This window comes from Larimichthys crocea, chromosome VI (assembly GCF_000972845.2).
Source record: "Larimichthys crocea isolate SSNF chromosome VI, L_crocea_2.0, whole genome shotgun sequence".
NCBI classification, from domain to species: Eukaryota; Metazoa; Chordata; class Actinopteri; family Sciaenidae; genus Larimichthys; species Larimichthys crocea.
This window is the reverse complement of record NC_040016.1, coordinates 11,924,954-11,942,102: the sequence shown is the minus strand read 5'-3', so window position 1 is coordinate 11,942,102 and position 17,149 is coordinate 11,924,954. Positions and strand designations below refer to the sequence as shown.

The 17,149-nt window shown below is 38.4% G+C and overlaps 1 protein-coding gene across 1 annotated transcript in view; it reads right to left on the bottom strand.

Annotated features, from left to right (window-relative positions):
* LOC109138798 (guanine nucleotide-binding protein G(i) subunit alpha-2) overlaps positions 1-17,100 on the bottom strand; it is a 38,865-nt gene extending 21,765 nt beyond the window's left edge. The window contains exon 1 of the mRNA XM_019260235.2: positions 16,163-17,100. Coding sequence (XP_019115780.1) covers positions 16,163-16,280 — 118 coding nt within the window. The 5' untranslated portion in view covers positions 16,281-17,100. The remainder of the gene's footprint in view (positions 1-16,162) is intronic.
* Positions 17,101-17,149: the final 49 nt, after the last annotated feature.

Here is a 17,149-nt window from a genome sequence, read left to right as displayed (position 1 = left end):
ACTGCAGTATTCTTTAAATTAATGCGGCATGGAGCAGGACATTATTTGTCAGACACTGGGATCTCAAAGAAACTAATCGTAGTAAACACAATTTTATTTGATCTATCTGCCCATATTTGATTCACTTCTACAGTGTCTACCAATGAAAAGGAAACAGGTTTTAAAGGCTTGTGTCTTGTACAGATTAGGGGATAGGAGAACCAGAGAAAATAGTACAGAAAGACAAGGGGAAGCTCATTCTGATGCGTGAAAACCAACAACAGCACAACGAGAGCGCTATGCAAACACAAAGAGCAGCTGTGACATGAGATGCAGACATGTATGCAATGCAATCAATCAATGCTGCCTGAGGAAGAGCACTGAGCTCTTAAGAGGAGTATGCCAGAAGCACACTTCATTACTGTCTTTTAATAACACTTAATATCTGCCCTTTTTTTTTGCATGTCAATGACACTGCTCTTGACTGCTTCATGCCTTTCTAATACAACCTTCTCAGTCACTATTGGCAACTCATTCTCCTCCTCGGCAAACACCACCCATGTTGTGCCGCAAGGCGCCATTATTTGACTAATCCGCTCCTTACTACATGCTCTCTAATGGCGGTGAAAAGGACAAAATGCACCACTTCTGTGCCACGCCAGCGATGCCCAACTGTGTCTCCTCTTAAAAGGCCAAAGTTCCAACCGCTCTTGACATTTTCAGAAAGTGACTTCATGATGTCAAGTGCTGGGTGTCTTGAAATTGATTAGTTCTCAGCGATATAAAGTGTGAAGTAATGCTTTGGCATTTTCAGCAAAGATGTATCTGCCAACATTAAATCATTTGTGGGTGGTTTTTCACAGTGATCTGACTTTTCAGGGTGAGGTTGTAGCACTTCATCATTCTTCATTGTTCATTCTTTTATATTTAACATCTTTACCTTGTACCAAAATGGAGCAGTGCTGCCAGTGCTACACAAAAACACTTTGTCACCCCCGACTTTATCTCCTCCTACAACTAAGTTTACTCGTATTTCTGATAATATATTCTCTGGCAGTTTCAGAGTGACATGAGGGAACAGTCCTGAAAGTCTCCAGCAGCTAACTGACCCAGGGTCATTGCGCTACATGGCACATGTCTTTAGAGTAATGGATCACCAGGAGAATCAACATGTTCTGACTACCAGAGGGAAGAAAGTGCACTACAAAAACAAGCTGACAGCAATGAGCCTTGGTAAACAATTTGGGCTTTCAACTTCTTATACTCGCATGCATGCACATGCTGGCAAATGACTCACCATCAGGTCCTCTTTCTTGCTATCTGCCATTCCAGTAAGACCTTGTTTGGGTTATTAGCTCTAAAAGGAAAATGTATGGCTCTTATTGACTCACTTAGATGGCTGTTAATGGAGACATTAGCTTCAATGTTTCAACAAGCTTTAAATCTCTTTAAATCTGAGATTCATTTCCAGGATATCATTTGAAAGCTATTAATACAATTGCTAATATGATACCTAGATTTTCTCTTTTTGAGAAACTATACTCGTTTTGAGAAATACAAAAAAACAAGTCAAGCTTCTCAAATGTCAACTGCTGTCTAGACACAAGCTGACATATAAATATTCTTGATTAAATGAAACAAAGTGTAAAAACTGACAAAATTGTGATTTAAATCAGGAATAACAAAAAGCCAACATCTGGTACTTTAATAACTTAATTTGTTATGCGTTTTACCAAAAGTATTGAGCCTTAAAAGCCAATCCTAATCTTTACAGATTTATAGATTGTTTGTTTTTACTCAAAGTTACCCATTTCCTTCATGATTGAAGGCAAAATTCATAACATCAGATTCATTTTTTTCAGCACGTCAAACTGCTGATTCCACACTTTGCTTTATGTGACATGTTGTTTAAAGTATCAGATATCACGCAGGACATACACCAATCACCTGGGTCATTTAGAACCAAATCAATATGCAGTCAGCCTTGCCAGTGCCCCTATTAATTACGCTAATCAACTGAATGTGTATTGATTGCCACTAACGCTTGACATGCCGAAGCATGTTAAAACTGCACAGTTCAACATACTGTAGAAGATCGAAAACACAGATGTTATTATTTGGGTTTGTAGCAAGGAAAATGGACGATGTAATTTATGCATCAGAGCCACTGCTCAGAAGATCTCAGGTTAGGTATTAGAGCTCTATCTAAAAATCAACAGGGTCAATAAATTGGCTGATCAACAACATATCAGTCTCTGACATATGAGCCTCACTATAAACAACAAAAGAAATTATTGTTTTTTAAGTATTTAATTAACAAAAAAGGGAGAATATAGGCCAATATACCCTTATAGAATTAAAGAAAACTATTTAAAGTTAGTGTAGCTTCTAGTCTCCACCATGAGAGGTAGATTTTCTCTGGCACCCAAAGATGTATGACCAGATAAATTATTCATGCAATACTAACAAACCAGAAATCTCAGGAAATTTTGCTTAAATTCATTATTCATTAGTATCCAGTACACACAGGACACTACCAACTTCCCAAAATACTTTGGCTCTAATACTGTAAACCCATACATGCCGGTCTCCTGTTCTTAAACACTGAAGAATGATGAAATATATACTTCATGTTGAAGAGTGTGAGATTCATGGTTTTCGTACCCTTTCCACATTTCTCCACTAATCAATACACTGTGCCTGGAGAGTGATTCCTCACATAACCATCCATAACAGCTGGTGTTTGCCTAGCAGTCATACTGCTTACTCTGCCACCTCCCTATGTTTCCATATACCGTCATGTCGGCTTATTCTCTATGCACTCACACACAAACATCAGAAAAACAGATGAGACATCAAGCACGTTGGGCAGTTGCTGCATTGCTTGAGGGACCCCATAAAATTCTGTTGGCACACCAGATTGTCAGGGTGAGTAGTTGTTTAGCTGAATCACTGGATGGATGCACATTGGATATTGCAAATTGGACTTTTTCTCAACTTTTCATGCATGCATATGTGTTGTTGCTGCATTTTCTGTATGTAGGGTGGGAAAAATCGCCTTCCACACCTGACTACTGAACAACATCATTTTTCATTAAATTCCCAGGTGGCTATGGGATTTTTTTCTGTTTGCTAGAGCAGCTGATATTCTGTGAGACATTCTTCGTTATTGTGCCACTCCCAGCTGGGAAACTAAATGTCTAAATGTTGGTATATGAAGGTCGGACCTGGTAGCGCTGGTAATGAAATGAGGGACGGTCTTGCATGTGCATGCACTAGATTAGTTGCCATGGTTACAGTACCACATTGCCTCACCAAAACTAAATTGCGAACATCAACACATTTACACATTTGCGTGGGCTGACTGTAAAAAAACAAAATAAAAAACACTAAAATACTTTTAAAGCACAGACTCATTCAGTAACAGATTTTTCTGTGGCTTGTTTTTAACCTCAGTCTGAGGTAAACAGTGAAGGGATGAAGACTGAGGCTGAGAAGAGCATATTCGTCTTGTTTGTTTTTTGTCAGTTTTATTTGAAATTGTCCTGAAAAGGTGTTAAATGTTGAACAAGACACTCATTGTGTGTATGCCTTTGGATTGGCTTATGATAACTCTTTGTTTAGGACCGTCACAATCACAAATGCCTTTAATGATCTCTTCATGCGGGAACTTATTACACTTTACACAAAATGTATGGGCATGAATCAGAGGACTGTGACTATCCAAGTGGTGAAATAACTGTCCAATAAAATCAAGGAATGGTTGAGTATGCAGAACATTCTGCAGGCAGCATGAGATAATGTCACTATCAGTGAAACTGCAATGATTATCTCTGTTTTAGATTAATCTAGTGTTTTTTTTCTGATTAATGGATTCATCTAGTATGCAAAATTATGGTAGGGGGAGCTAACATGCATACAGCTTGTTACAGGTTCAGTTTGTAAGAGTATTTGCCATTTATGACTGTACCTATTTTACTGTAATGTGATCTAATTTACAAGTACAGCGAGGCAAATAATATCCTCTATACACAGCTTGTATATGGAACTATAAACAACAATAAAGCTCTTAAGCAGCAGAGTCAAATAACTAGTCACTGGGTGCTCTACAGACAATACAATAATGTAATGGTCTGCAATAATGATGAGAGCAATAGGCAGAAATAAGTATGAAGTGGATACACAGACATATAATAAACAACAAATTTGCTATTGAAATAATATCCATTTCTAAAATCACAAGTCTCAAGCCAAATGCAATTCATAATCTAGAGGTATAATGTCTTGTTAATGACATTCAGCTCTTTTGACTCCTGCACTAGACAGTTATGACTTACTGCCAAATGAATGCCACATTAATTCAGTCTGGTTCCAACCCGATGAGGTCTCCCACGTGAACTTTTAAACAAACTCCAGAGCAATTAGAAACGCGTGAGACTATTTTATTTTGACACTATCTCGAGAAAGAGAGCTAGGGCAGTACATACATATTTATTTTCCTCTATTCAAACACAGGGAGGCATCATGGCCATTTTTCTTGCTCTGAGCTGCAGATACTGATGTTTTTAAACATGTGACATTACAATACCCAGATGCAGAATTTATATATTTTTACCATTTCCAACAAGAAGAAACTCTGATGTCTTTTTCTCTCGCCATTCTGTGTTAAACATTAATGGCATTAAAAGCAAACAAATAAAATTATCTCATTTACTTCAAACTGTTTTATATCCTTTTCCAGTATCTGCTGTAATTTATCATGATGCCTTGTCTGAGAAATGGGATCATGCTGCCTTTGGGAAACAGTATCATGACAGGTAATTTGGTCTGGTCTTAAGTTGCCATCAGTATCTCTCAAAGAGGATTTCTAGACACATCTAAATGACTTTTGTTCCAACAATTGATGGATATAAAAATGTCAAGATGATTGGAATTATTGTAAGTGCAAGAAAAATCTAATGTAAAGTAAAAAAACAAAACCCTACATGGACTTATGTATCTATAACTTATCGAGTTTTATGGCTAACATGTTAGAAAACAAATGCCTATTTCCACATCAAGCAGACAAAAAGCAACTCCAATATTCACTTGCATTTTAGCTCTGTTTTTGGTCTCCATCAACTCTAGAAGAAGAAGGCTCTTTAGCTGCTAAATACCCCATATGTTCACCATCTGATTGTTGACTTTGTATGTCTCCCGTCTGGTACTGAACAGCATTAGAGCTTTTTTTGCTGAAAACAGTTGTCTGCTGCAGCTGAAAATGACACTGATGACAGCTGTGAGCGTGAACCAAAATAGTAAAGTTATGTTCATAAAACCAAGGAATAATCATTCTTCAGCATTTGGTACAAAATGATCATTTGTAACTCTAGTCAGAACTAAATTATTTATTTTTTAAAATGAATTCAGGCTTTGTAAGGAGACTAGTTTGGATCAAGTGTCTGCTACTCTATCACTTTTTCACAATAATGGCAATAATAATTGAGAAAACCAACTTCTAACCTCTAAAACATCAGAAAAGACTGTATCTGAGATGTACACAAAAAAAACAAATGACCCTAACCGTGTGTTGGCAAGAAATATTCAAGTCACAATCAGGTGGTGCTTGGAGATTTTTATTTTTCTAAACTTAAAAGAGCGTAACACATTCACCAGCTATTAATCTAAAGTATTAAAGCTGTGGAATTATTGTTCTCTCAGCTGTAAGATTCAACTTGTAATGACTTGGAAAGATTTATTTCTTTTTTCACAGTGAGGTAAACAGGAAGAATAATGCATCTCATGAAACTAAAAGCCAAACCAAAAGGTTGGCTCCTGCTTTGGCAAATCATCACCATCTGTCTCAACTAGCAGTAAGAACAGACTTGTTTTACATGAACATATGATAATAAACAAGATTACTTCAAGCATCTTGGTGGTTGGTGTTTTGCAGAATGAAGAGGATTAAAAAAATGCATCATTCAGTATGAATATATCCATGGCAACTAGGCAGATAGGTCTGGTTTGAATTTGTGTGCTAGTCACCCAAGTTTTTTAAGTTCGTTCACCATAATTCAATATATTCACTACACCCAAAATGACACATTCCCTGTCCGAGGACTTTCCAGTGGAAATACACAAACTTTAGGACTTTAGGAAAAACAGATTTCACAGAGTTTAACATAGCAAAGAAATTAAACTTCTACAGCATAAATTCAGTGTAATGTCTAAGTCATTTAACCTGTACCTGTAACCACCAACACAGTGCTTCTCCTGTAAATGCTATTCCTGCCTTTGCACGAGCCTCTATTGGCTTGTATTAGTGCTCCGAATCTACAAGGTACACCATAGGGCCGAAGAACTGTTTTGCCCTATTCCCCATCGGGACTTTCACCCCCCTTTTTTTTTTACTTCTATATAATCGTATCATTGTTTTGCCTTTTCATTGAACCACATGGAACCCATTAGCCCTGGAAAGAGGTTCCCTGTGATCTACTCCAGAGGTACAATCCAGTTTTTAACCACTTAAGTGTTTTTAAGAGTTTTCCTCAGACTGAAAGGTCAAGATCTGGTTGTGAAAGTCATATTAATTCATCTGATATTAGAACTGCTGATGACATTATCACAACATGCTGCTTATGTATATAAAATATACTTTGGCCAGTGCTATGCTATGCAAGCAGTCAAACTGTTGTATATTTTATGAATTTCTGAATGTGTGTGAGGAGGGAGGGTTGATAGCTATACCAGGAATCAACTAGGACTCAAATCGATGAGTGACTTGAATATTGAAATATAGATCACTGATAATACATTCTTTTGAATGCACTGAATGTAAATTGCTGCTGCAGCCCTTTCAAACAGTAAAGCTACTGTGTTAATGCAATCCACTGGGTAGTTTTCAAACTCTTCAGCAGCCAGTAATATAGGTGATGTGACGTTATTGCTCCTCCAAAAATGTTAAGCAGGACAAGGAGAGAGGTCCGGCTCCTTCAAATGACCTGGCATGTTGTTCCAGGAAAAGCAGCAGCAGGTGTAATTAATATTATTCACGATGATCTGCCTTACATTTAGGTACATTTAGGCTTCAGGACTCTGGTTCATGCTGGCTCACTGGCACAATTAATGGAACTGAACCCTTGTTAACAAAATTAATTCCACCTGTCTTTTAACTGAAAGTTGTCCTTTCATGTGCACATATGTACATCCAACAGTGTATGATCTGCAGCATTTCATTTGGGTCTGCTACTCCTGCATTATATGGGAGTTTGATATATTATGGTTTTACCTCAATGATATTGTCTCGCACATTCGGGAGAGTGTGTCTGAAGGATGACTATAATACACCCGCCCAGTCGTTTGTCTCCCTCTGGACCAACCTGGCTGGTAGGAAACCATGCACAAACAACCAAAGGACACTTGAGTGGCCAGAAATCAGGTCATGTTCTGCTTCTTGAGGTTTTGATTGGACCATTGGACAAATTCAGGTACTGAATGAATCTGGGAGTTAATCCAAGAATAGTTTTACAGAGGCTCATAAATCAAATCTGACATTTTATGTGGCCCATTGGCCTTTAAAGTGGTCTGACATCTTTTCCAGCTGTAATTACTGACTTACTTATTTGCACCTAATTTCAGAGTGAGCAGAAAATCATCTCCAGAGGTAACAGTTTAAAAAGAGGAAAAAATCTGGAAAGCTCCCGTTCCAACATGATTTCAGGACATGTTATATGTTTGTATACAAGCCTTATTTATAGTGTAAAGAACCATTTTTATAAATTTTATTTAGTGCACACTGTACAATGTATATATTTCATAAATAACTTTAATAATACCCAATATTCTCTGGCTCCAGTTGTACAATGCTGAAAATATCTTTACATGTTTTATATTGTTGTTATATTGTTAAATTGACAGCGTTTGGATTTTAGACTGTTGGCCTGGAGACAATTTGCAATAGGCATTTTACCATTTTCTAAAGTGTTGTATTATCACTTGATCCCAACATGATCCCGGGCCATTTACTGGAATTAAAGTGGATTTATCTTCTCTCTCATTCTAAAACTGTCAGCAGCAGTGGAGGTGCACACATGCACCGTTGTTTTATTAGTCATAATTACATGATGGTTCTTTTTTCAGCTCTCAGTCGCATGTTCTGCTGAATGTTCTTACCTTGTGTCTCCCTAAGTTTTCATATTTACAACTCTGTATGAGTATCTTAGTATAAATTATAAAGGAGAATCCTAAATGAAATTTAAATTTAATTTGGTATGTTTTTTCCCCCAGGCAATTGTATGGATTTATAAATACCTTGAAGAACGCCTTGTTTCTCCCCTATTCTCTGCCTCCGTCATCTATTATTTATATCTCTCATCCTTTATCTCGTCATCATTCTCCATCCAGCTGAAAAGGTTTTTGCAAAACCAATTAGAGGTCAAAGTCATACCAAGTTATGCAGCACCTCCTGCATCAACTGACTTTGATGTGAAGTGTAACGAATGTGAATGGATTGATATTGACACAGGAAATAGGTATCTTAATCAGTCTTGGACCAAACAAGACTTTGCCGTATGCTGACGCACTCGTACTCTCTTCACATAGTCTAAGAAAGGTTGAGTAGAATATGAAAAGACGAAAAGAGAAAGAAGCGTGTTGAATTATAAATGGGGCTGACAACGGAAATGTGATTGGAAAATGAAAGTTCGGGAATGATCAGCTTTGTCATCTGCACTACAGAAGCTGAGGCTTGAGAATGGTCTCTGGGACAGACTATTATTTTTCATATATTTGTGAGCGGTGATAAATATGTCTGTTAATTGAAAACAGCTTTCATATAAAACTTCCATTATAACTTCAAAGACTATAGAAAGCTGCTGGATAACAACTAGGGGTACTATAAAGTCAACATATACATTTTCTCCTACTGCGGCAACAGAAAAAACAGAACATATTTTAAATTATTTTTATATCACATACAGGCCGGGGTACTTTATCTTATTTCATTCTCTTCTACACCGACAATGCAGCACTATGAGGATAAAACTAAAGCAGTACATTTTTAACTGGAGGGAGTGAGGAAGGTAAAGTTATAATATTTATTCATGGTGTTAGTTGTTGTAAAATTATGAGGACATTACTCAGGCTGCAAAGGTTCGGCTAAACATGGCATAGCTTAGAAAGATTAATCAAACATTCAAACAATCTGTTTCGATAAAGCAGACCAACTGTAAATTAATGTTGTAAGTGCCGACTACACACAAAGATGTTTTGATGTTGAATCCAGCAGGCGACCAAACTCATCCTACCGCCGTATGGCTCGCAGCCGCCATGTTGGCATACTACTTTGTCCTGATTTAATAAAATTAATTTCAACTCTGGATTCATAAATCTGCATAGCCAAATCACCAAAACTTGCCAAAATAACATGAATAAAGAATAACTTTCTCATGTTGCTCTATCAATAACCCGTACCGGTCAAAGGTTTGGACACACCTTCTCATTCAATAGTTCTGTTTTATTTTCATTACTTTCTGCATTGTAGATTAACATTAAATACATAAAAACTAAGATTTTTTTTATATTTTAGATTATTTAGAGTAGGTTTATATATTCTAATACACTAAGTATATGGAGAAAGCACATGAAAAAGGAATACACTCCACTATAAATGAGAACTTACAGTACTCCTTGGTTATCAGTGACAGTGTTGTTGTTACTCCAATGCACCAACTATAAACCTAGCTAGTTAGTTCATAAATTAATCTGAGATGTTTATGACGTTGTCTTGCCCTGCTGTGAGTATTAGTACGTATAGTGTACATAAACACTTGCATATTGACATTTCTGTATGTTAATCCAGCCAATGCAAAGAACAGGCGAAAGTGATCCTATAGGATCTGGGGGCATATAAAATGCACATCAATCGGAATGGTTTGATTGTGTAAGAACATTTCCATTGCGTTCCTTTTAAATGTACAACTGTCTGTGAGCTATAAAACACATTAACGCTCTCATGTCATAGACCACCACCCTGCCTCGGGAAATACTTAGAACTCATTTCACACTATATCAAGCACAGACACATGTACCCACTGCCTTATGTAGACACACATCATCTCATTTACAGACAAAATCACACACACACACACAGTCTGAAAGATGTGCTGTGCCTCTGCTCATTAGTCCACTGTGACCTGGAGCCAAACTGCCTCATTAAGAACAATCCTTAAATCGCCTCTGATATCCTCTGAGTAGAGGTCACTCTTTTATGCTGCTACCAAAAATAATCTTTATCAGGGGATTTATTGGGCATTGTCTGTTTTCTTCACACAGAACTCACTCATAACTCTCAGCTGTGTAAACTGGAAAGGTGCAAAAACTAAATCAAAACAGAGATCATAAATTTGACTGCAGTTCAACATTTCTTGCTAGTTCAGCACATAAACACACGTGCATTTATGGAGGACTTAGTGGTGTTGAGCAAAGACATGACTAACAGCACGTAAGTATATTCTTTCACTTTGTGGGTAGCTGGGATCTCTAGATGGACAGTCTCACCCTGAGCCCTTCCCTCTGTCATGAGAATTGAGTCATGTCTGCAAAGCACTATTATTATCGTCTGCCTGGGGTGAGAATTAGAGATAAGCTGCAGTGCAGGCTGCTTTAAGGGGAGTTCAAAGGAATTGAGTTTCAGAAAGATAAAAGTGTATCCTCACTTTACAGTTTTGGATGAAAATGTATGACAGATAGTGTAGTATGTTGCCCCTTCAGATACCTTTACATGTGTAATTCCTCTCTGATTACCTCTAACAACATCATGGTAATTAGATATCACTAATATGGCATAATAGCTATGACGCTTCATCTGCCGAAATAAGAATTATTTAGAGTCTGTGTAAAGGCAATTCTGAGATTTCTTTCAAAATACACTAATGTGTTGTAAAATTGTTGAAAACACGTGAAAAAGGGCTTTGAAAGATATGTTACTGAAATGTGGAGTTAGAGGTTAAAACCATTCAGGATTTTACTGAAATGTGGAGTTAGAGGTTAAAACCATTCAGGATTTTTTGGGCGGTCCTTGGAGGGTGGCTCGATGACACGCTGAGGCTACCCTGAGCATGCCCCTGCACCCCTCGCATAGAGATAAAGATGAATTAATCTTGCTCAGAGTGTTTCAAAGTTAGTCATGTCATTCTCTGAACTTATCTGACACGTTTCAGTGGCTTCAAAATTGCTGCTTGAATGCTCGAGTACAAATGGGCGTGCCTTCAGTGCATTCAGCGACCACAGTCCTGGAGCTGAGAAAACTAATTTTTTACCTGATTTTGACACCTAATTTCACAAACTTGTTGATATGTTTAATCACTCAAATTTGGCTGGGTGGTTCTTCTTGGGTCTGACAAACTTCAGAACACATATTTATTCTTACTTTACAAAATTGTAAGCAATAATAATAATCAACCAAATCCTTGCAAATTTATCTATGACATTTTAGCTAAATCACATCGCTTGTACATAGTGTAACAACACCGTTCATTACCATTCTTTCTAAATTCATTTCTTATGCACAGCTCTCTGCGGGATTAAATCTTTTTAGTTTGCCTTTGGCTGCACTGCTTTGCATTCATAATAGTGTTGCTATTCCTATGCAGTCAGAACCCAAAAAAAAAAAAAAAAAACACATAACATAAACACATTTTCTCCTCCTTTGAAACTCAATGCTTTCTGATTACTGTATATTCATTTGCTCCATGCTCCTTAATTTGCTGTTACTGATCCCAAACCCAGTTCCAACTTCTTTGAATCAGAAAAGGCTCAAGGGTTAAATTTCCACTGGTGGATCCTGTTTTAGTTCTCTCTGCTTTTACATTTTCAGTTTGATTTGCTCACTAAAATCTCTGCAAACTGAGTTTTCTCATGGTTTCATCCACCCAATTCTACAGCAACAGACCTGCATTGTTAGCCTATCATCTTGCTGCTGACCTTTTCAATACGATTCTCTCTCTGTCTGCTTTCAGTGCGTTCATGCTGCCGTTGTGCGCGCCCCTCCACCTCCCCCAGCTTCACCCAGTCTTTGCTCATCAGCTTCATCATAGTATTCGCCATCAGCCTCAGCAGTCATCAGCCACCACTGCTGCTCAGGGCCAACACCCCTCGATCACAAAAATTCCTGCAGCAGTCTAAACGCCAAAATGTCATCTTTACTTCATTTGTCTCTCCTGATTGAAATACTATATGTTTAATGTCCTAAAAAAAAGATACTTTATAGCCAACTATCAATGAAAACTATGAAAGTGAAAAATGCAAAAAAATCTGCATAGCATTTCTTCATTAAGCAACCCTCTTTCAACTGAAGAACCCCTGAATTCATGTATAAACAACTGGGAAATGTGCATGTTTCATCAATACTTCTTCTTGTACGTGTATGTGTTATGTGTATATAATGTCACGGACTGATGACCCTCACTTCCTGAAATGTTGCATCAAAGATCAGAACAACACGAGTTTTTGTTCCTGTTCCAGCTCTGATAAAGACATGCCATCTAGTCTGTCGGTTCCACAGAGAAGAGCTCTCGGGTATGGCGCAACATGGTGCAATCAGTGTTTTCTTACAACACTGAATGTGATGAGAGAGGAGTTTCTTACGGACCTGCCAAGGTTTCTTTCAAGCCCTGTGCTAAAAATATGGCATAAAGTCTCAGCCCAGCCAGTTAGAGGTGAGGTTAAGCTTTATGTCTCAACAATATGTTGATTAACTTCAGATGTTCTCCTCCACATAATTTGCTTCTGAGTGTCCTTCCCTGGTCTTTACTGACACTTAACATAAGCATATAAATCGGACACTTGGTTGACTTTTTTTTTGTTTCCACAACATCATTGGTAAGTACCGACCTTAGTCATTCTGCAAGGAAAAAAGGGAACAGGCTGTTTAGTTCCCCCAAGAGCTCATGATGGAAAAATGACTCGGAATGTGTAAACCCAATAAAAAAGTTTGTTTGCACCCATTTCATACTTCGGTGGCTATCATCAAGTGACTCGCCTTCTCTTTGCCAGGACAAGTCAGTATATTCTCATCCACAAATGAGACAAACACAACCATTATGTCGTCTACATTATGTCCTCAGCTTAACCTTTCAGAAAAAAAAAGTCAACAAACCTCCTGCATGTTCTCACTGCTTTCAGTAAATGTCCACTTGGAACAAGCTGGAGGATTTTGTCATATTATCTTCATTTTGTGATTTTGTTCATCTCTTTCCTAAGCTCCTACAGCAGTGAAATAATATCATGATGGGGGTAAATACTGGTGTGGCAGTGCAGAAATCTAATTTTACAGTGATTATGTGGTGTTGGTCAACCATGGGATTATCGGAGAATCTTCAGACGACAGTAAAAATACTGCTCAAAATACTGGAATCCTGTGCCTCAGTAAAACCATAAGGGCTACGATTGAAATGTTTCAACATTTTGAGGAATATGTTTATTTAATTTCTTGCAGAGAGTTACACGAGGAAAAAGCTAGTCTGGTACTAATTTACGTGACTGTATTCCTCTGGACACATTGAAAAATATTAACGTTGTGTGAAAAAGCATCAGGATTTGTGTGTTGTTAACTCTTTTTTAAAACATTTTTAAATCATAGTTGTTTTCTTTTCTTTTTATTTCAGATGTTTGACGTTCAGCTAAAAGAAGGTCTGGTACTCCCTGTGCTGGACAGGTTTCATCATACCAATGACCTAATTCAACATGTCAGATCACATAAATAATTGACACCTGTTGGATTTAGGATTGAAGTGGACCTTGAAAATAAGTCGAGGGAGAAACATGCACGGAGAGACTGTATATTATGGTAAGACCGAGGGAGGCTATTTAAAGTCATCAATTAACCTAACCTGCATATCTTGCCTAATCCCTAATGATGCCATTCAGAAATGCTTACAAGTACATACCTGAAAAAAGACATATGACATAAACACTCCATACATTCAGGTGTTTAGAAAAACTGGACACCATATTGTATCTCAACACCTATTTTGTTTATAATTTGCTCTCTTGTTATTTATCCTGGGTGATGATTGATCATTCTCACAATACTAATATTTTTGATCAAATGGCGAATCTATTTAATTTTCCTAAACAATAATAAAACGGTTCCACTGTGTCTACACTGCTCATATCAATTTGAACAACAGAGAAAAATATTCACCTGATAAAAGAATATTGTTTTGCTGAAAGGTGATAAACAATAACATTTAAATTTTCATCCGGCCCTAATCCATAAACTTGTTATGCTATTAAGTTAACTCGTAGCTACTCTGCTCCGGAGGTTTTAAAGATAAGCCGTTAATACGTTGGTAGCTAACAAGAAGCCAAAACTACTAAACCAAGCAGCAACCTCTTGGGTTGGCTGTGAAGTGAAGCCAACACCAAAGTGCCAAAAACTGCAGTTCCTCAAACGGCCACTTGATGCTGGCTACAGAACGAGTCAGTCTCCATAAGCCCTCATATTAAAATGGACAACTTCACAGCAGACATAAACATTTAGAGCCTGGTACAAAAAACAGTTTTGGTCTCTAAAGCTAATTTCATTGTTGATTGACAACTCTACTAGCTGGGTTAGGTACCAACATTTTAATAGCCTTTTAAAACTTTGATGGCTAACCTGTTAGAAAGTTGAATTCAAATATATAAATATGGTGAGTATGCATCTAGGCTTATTTCGAAAAGTCTAGTTTTAATAAACTTCTTCTATTGAATGATAAAGTAATAGCAATCTGTAACCTGTAATCTAGTAATCTGTGTAATCTGTGCCCGCCTGTGTCAGGCTATTTTTCACAGTAGACATTTTGACTTTGACTATGTGACAGTGACTTCAGCCTTCGTTTATTTTCAAAGTGTGATGTCAAAATGTCCTCCATGAAAAAGGCAGATTTAGAAATACTGTTACCTCCACGCCCAGTACCTCTGGTTCCAGTTTCCTTTTCTCAGTATCTTCAAAATCACGCTGCTGTTTTTGCTCTGCTCGCTCACTGTGATTGTCAGCCAACTGTCATCTGATAGTCTCTAATAACTCCTACACTGCGTTGACATTATACACAACGTTCCAAAGACACGCACCTCATAAATCTGTGTGAAGACAAGCAGACTGAGGGCCATCAAGACATTACAGGTTTGACTAACACATGCTTTATAGCTGCTGTGGAAATTAATGAGGACAGATGGCATAAAAACCAGCTACACAAGGAGCTTTTAAGATGAGAAGATTTTCTCGTTTTGGTTGAAGGCTGCAAAAAAAACAAAAAACTCTGTATTATTAGTGACAATTCTTCTTGGGCTTATAATTGTTGAGCGAGACCGCATTCGCAAACACAGGTTATCAAAACTTAACAACCATCCTGTAGCTCCTCAGCACTTCACTGGATCCTGTCCTCTATCAACAGCTCACCACATACAGAGGAGTCTAATCTGTGTCAGTTTCAGACGGTGTTCTCGGTCACTTGTCAGTCGAAATTGGGCACAATTAAAGAGAGGGAAAGAGAAAAATAAATGAAGACGAAGACGACGGCAAACAAAGACAGCTGAGTCGAATAAGAGAGGAAGTGAGAATGTGGTGTTGAGTGGGAGGGTGTGTGTGTGTGTGTGTGTGTGTTTGTTGTGTGTGTGTGTGTGTGTGCACATGCAAGAGAAAAAGAGAGAGGAGGGTGTGTTTTTCCATCTCGAGAATCTGTTCAATAAAAACTGCTTTCTTTCACTGTTGTCTTACAGGAATAGTTTTTGCTGCATTTCAGAGTGATGTGTATTTAGGAGTGGTGCTGAAGTGTAACCCTGTTAATGTTTAATCATATTCTACAAATCTGACATATTGAATTAAGCTTTCTGGGCAAAATACCAGCTCATAGCTCTGGGAAGCTGTGCAGCATGTTGACATGATGGTAATTGACTTATCTCCAAGTGTGAGGGTAGATGCGTCTCATGGTATAGCTGAAATGATTTTCTGCAGATGGTTTGATGGCCTTATTGGGTAGTTAATGATGATTTGATGCTTGATCAACGTTAAACTTTATTTCTACTTGCAACCACAGTTTGAAAGATTTCAAGATCATGTTTGAATGTTTCTGTTCTGTGAATCTACTGAAATTCACAGTAAAACTGTGGAGACGTTTCCTATGTAATATAACCTGAGGAGCAGCCATCAGCTGTGACCTACCTAATAAAAGCAGTTTCACTTCTCTGGCTGCCTTCTCTCCGTCCTCTCGGAGGTTTTTGTCAATCATCTTTGACCTCTCCGCGGCAGCCTTATCCTCAGCGCTCACCGTACAACCCATGGCTCCAAACGCAGGCGCGCACCGACCACTTGTCCAAAAAAACCCAAACAAACAAAAAAACGGACAGAGGCTTCGATGCTGATAATCTCAGGGTGCCAGCAGATGCCACAGAATAAGGAAGAAGCAGTCCCTGCGTCCAGCACTACCTTCTGGAGAGGCAAAAACAGCCGATTTTCCAGAGTTTTTACGCAAGCACAAAAAGTCAATGTAACAGCTCTCCTGTTCAGCTCAGAAGCTCAAAGATGAAGCAGATGCAACCAAATCATTTGGTTTGTTACCGCTGGTCCATGTCGAAGCGCTTCACAGCCTTCTGTCCTGCATCTATCTACAGGCTGAGATGCCTGAGCCCCGCTGCCCCGCTGCAGACTGCCTCACTTGTCTTGTCGGCCTGGTGAGCAGCGCGTCCCTCGTTTGCTGGCGCTGCTGCTGCTGCTGCTACTGCAGTCTGTGTCCAATTAAGCTTCCTCAGATATCCTAAGATATTCCGACGACAATCGTAAGTGGCATCGACGTCACTTACGAATACTTGTCGCGATAGTCCAATTAAAAAAAACAGGTGAGCTCTCTCCACACTGGAGCTGCTGTGGTACCAATTAAAGTGGAAGCCAGTGAGGCGTGATTTCAAGAGTGCGGTGTGCAGACTGCAGCGGGCGCTGTGCCAGCATCATTCCTCTGCATTTCACATGGATGGATGTGGCCACTCAGACGATAAACTCAACGTTATACAGTGTAACACTGCTGACTGAACTGATGCAGGAGCACGTTTGTCTTTGCAAGGATGCAGTGATGTAAAAATGGCTCATCGTTGTGTGCCATGTTTATGAAATACCTTGGCACAGAATTAGGCTGATAAAAGAGTTGGTTGACAG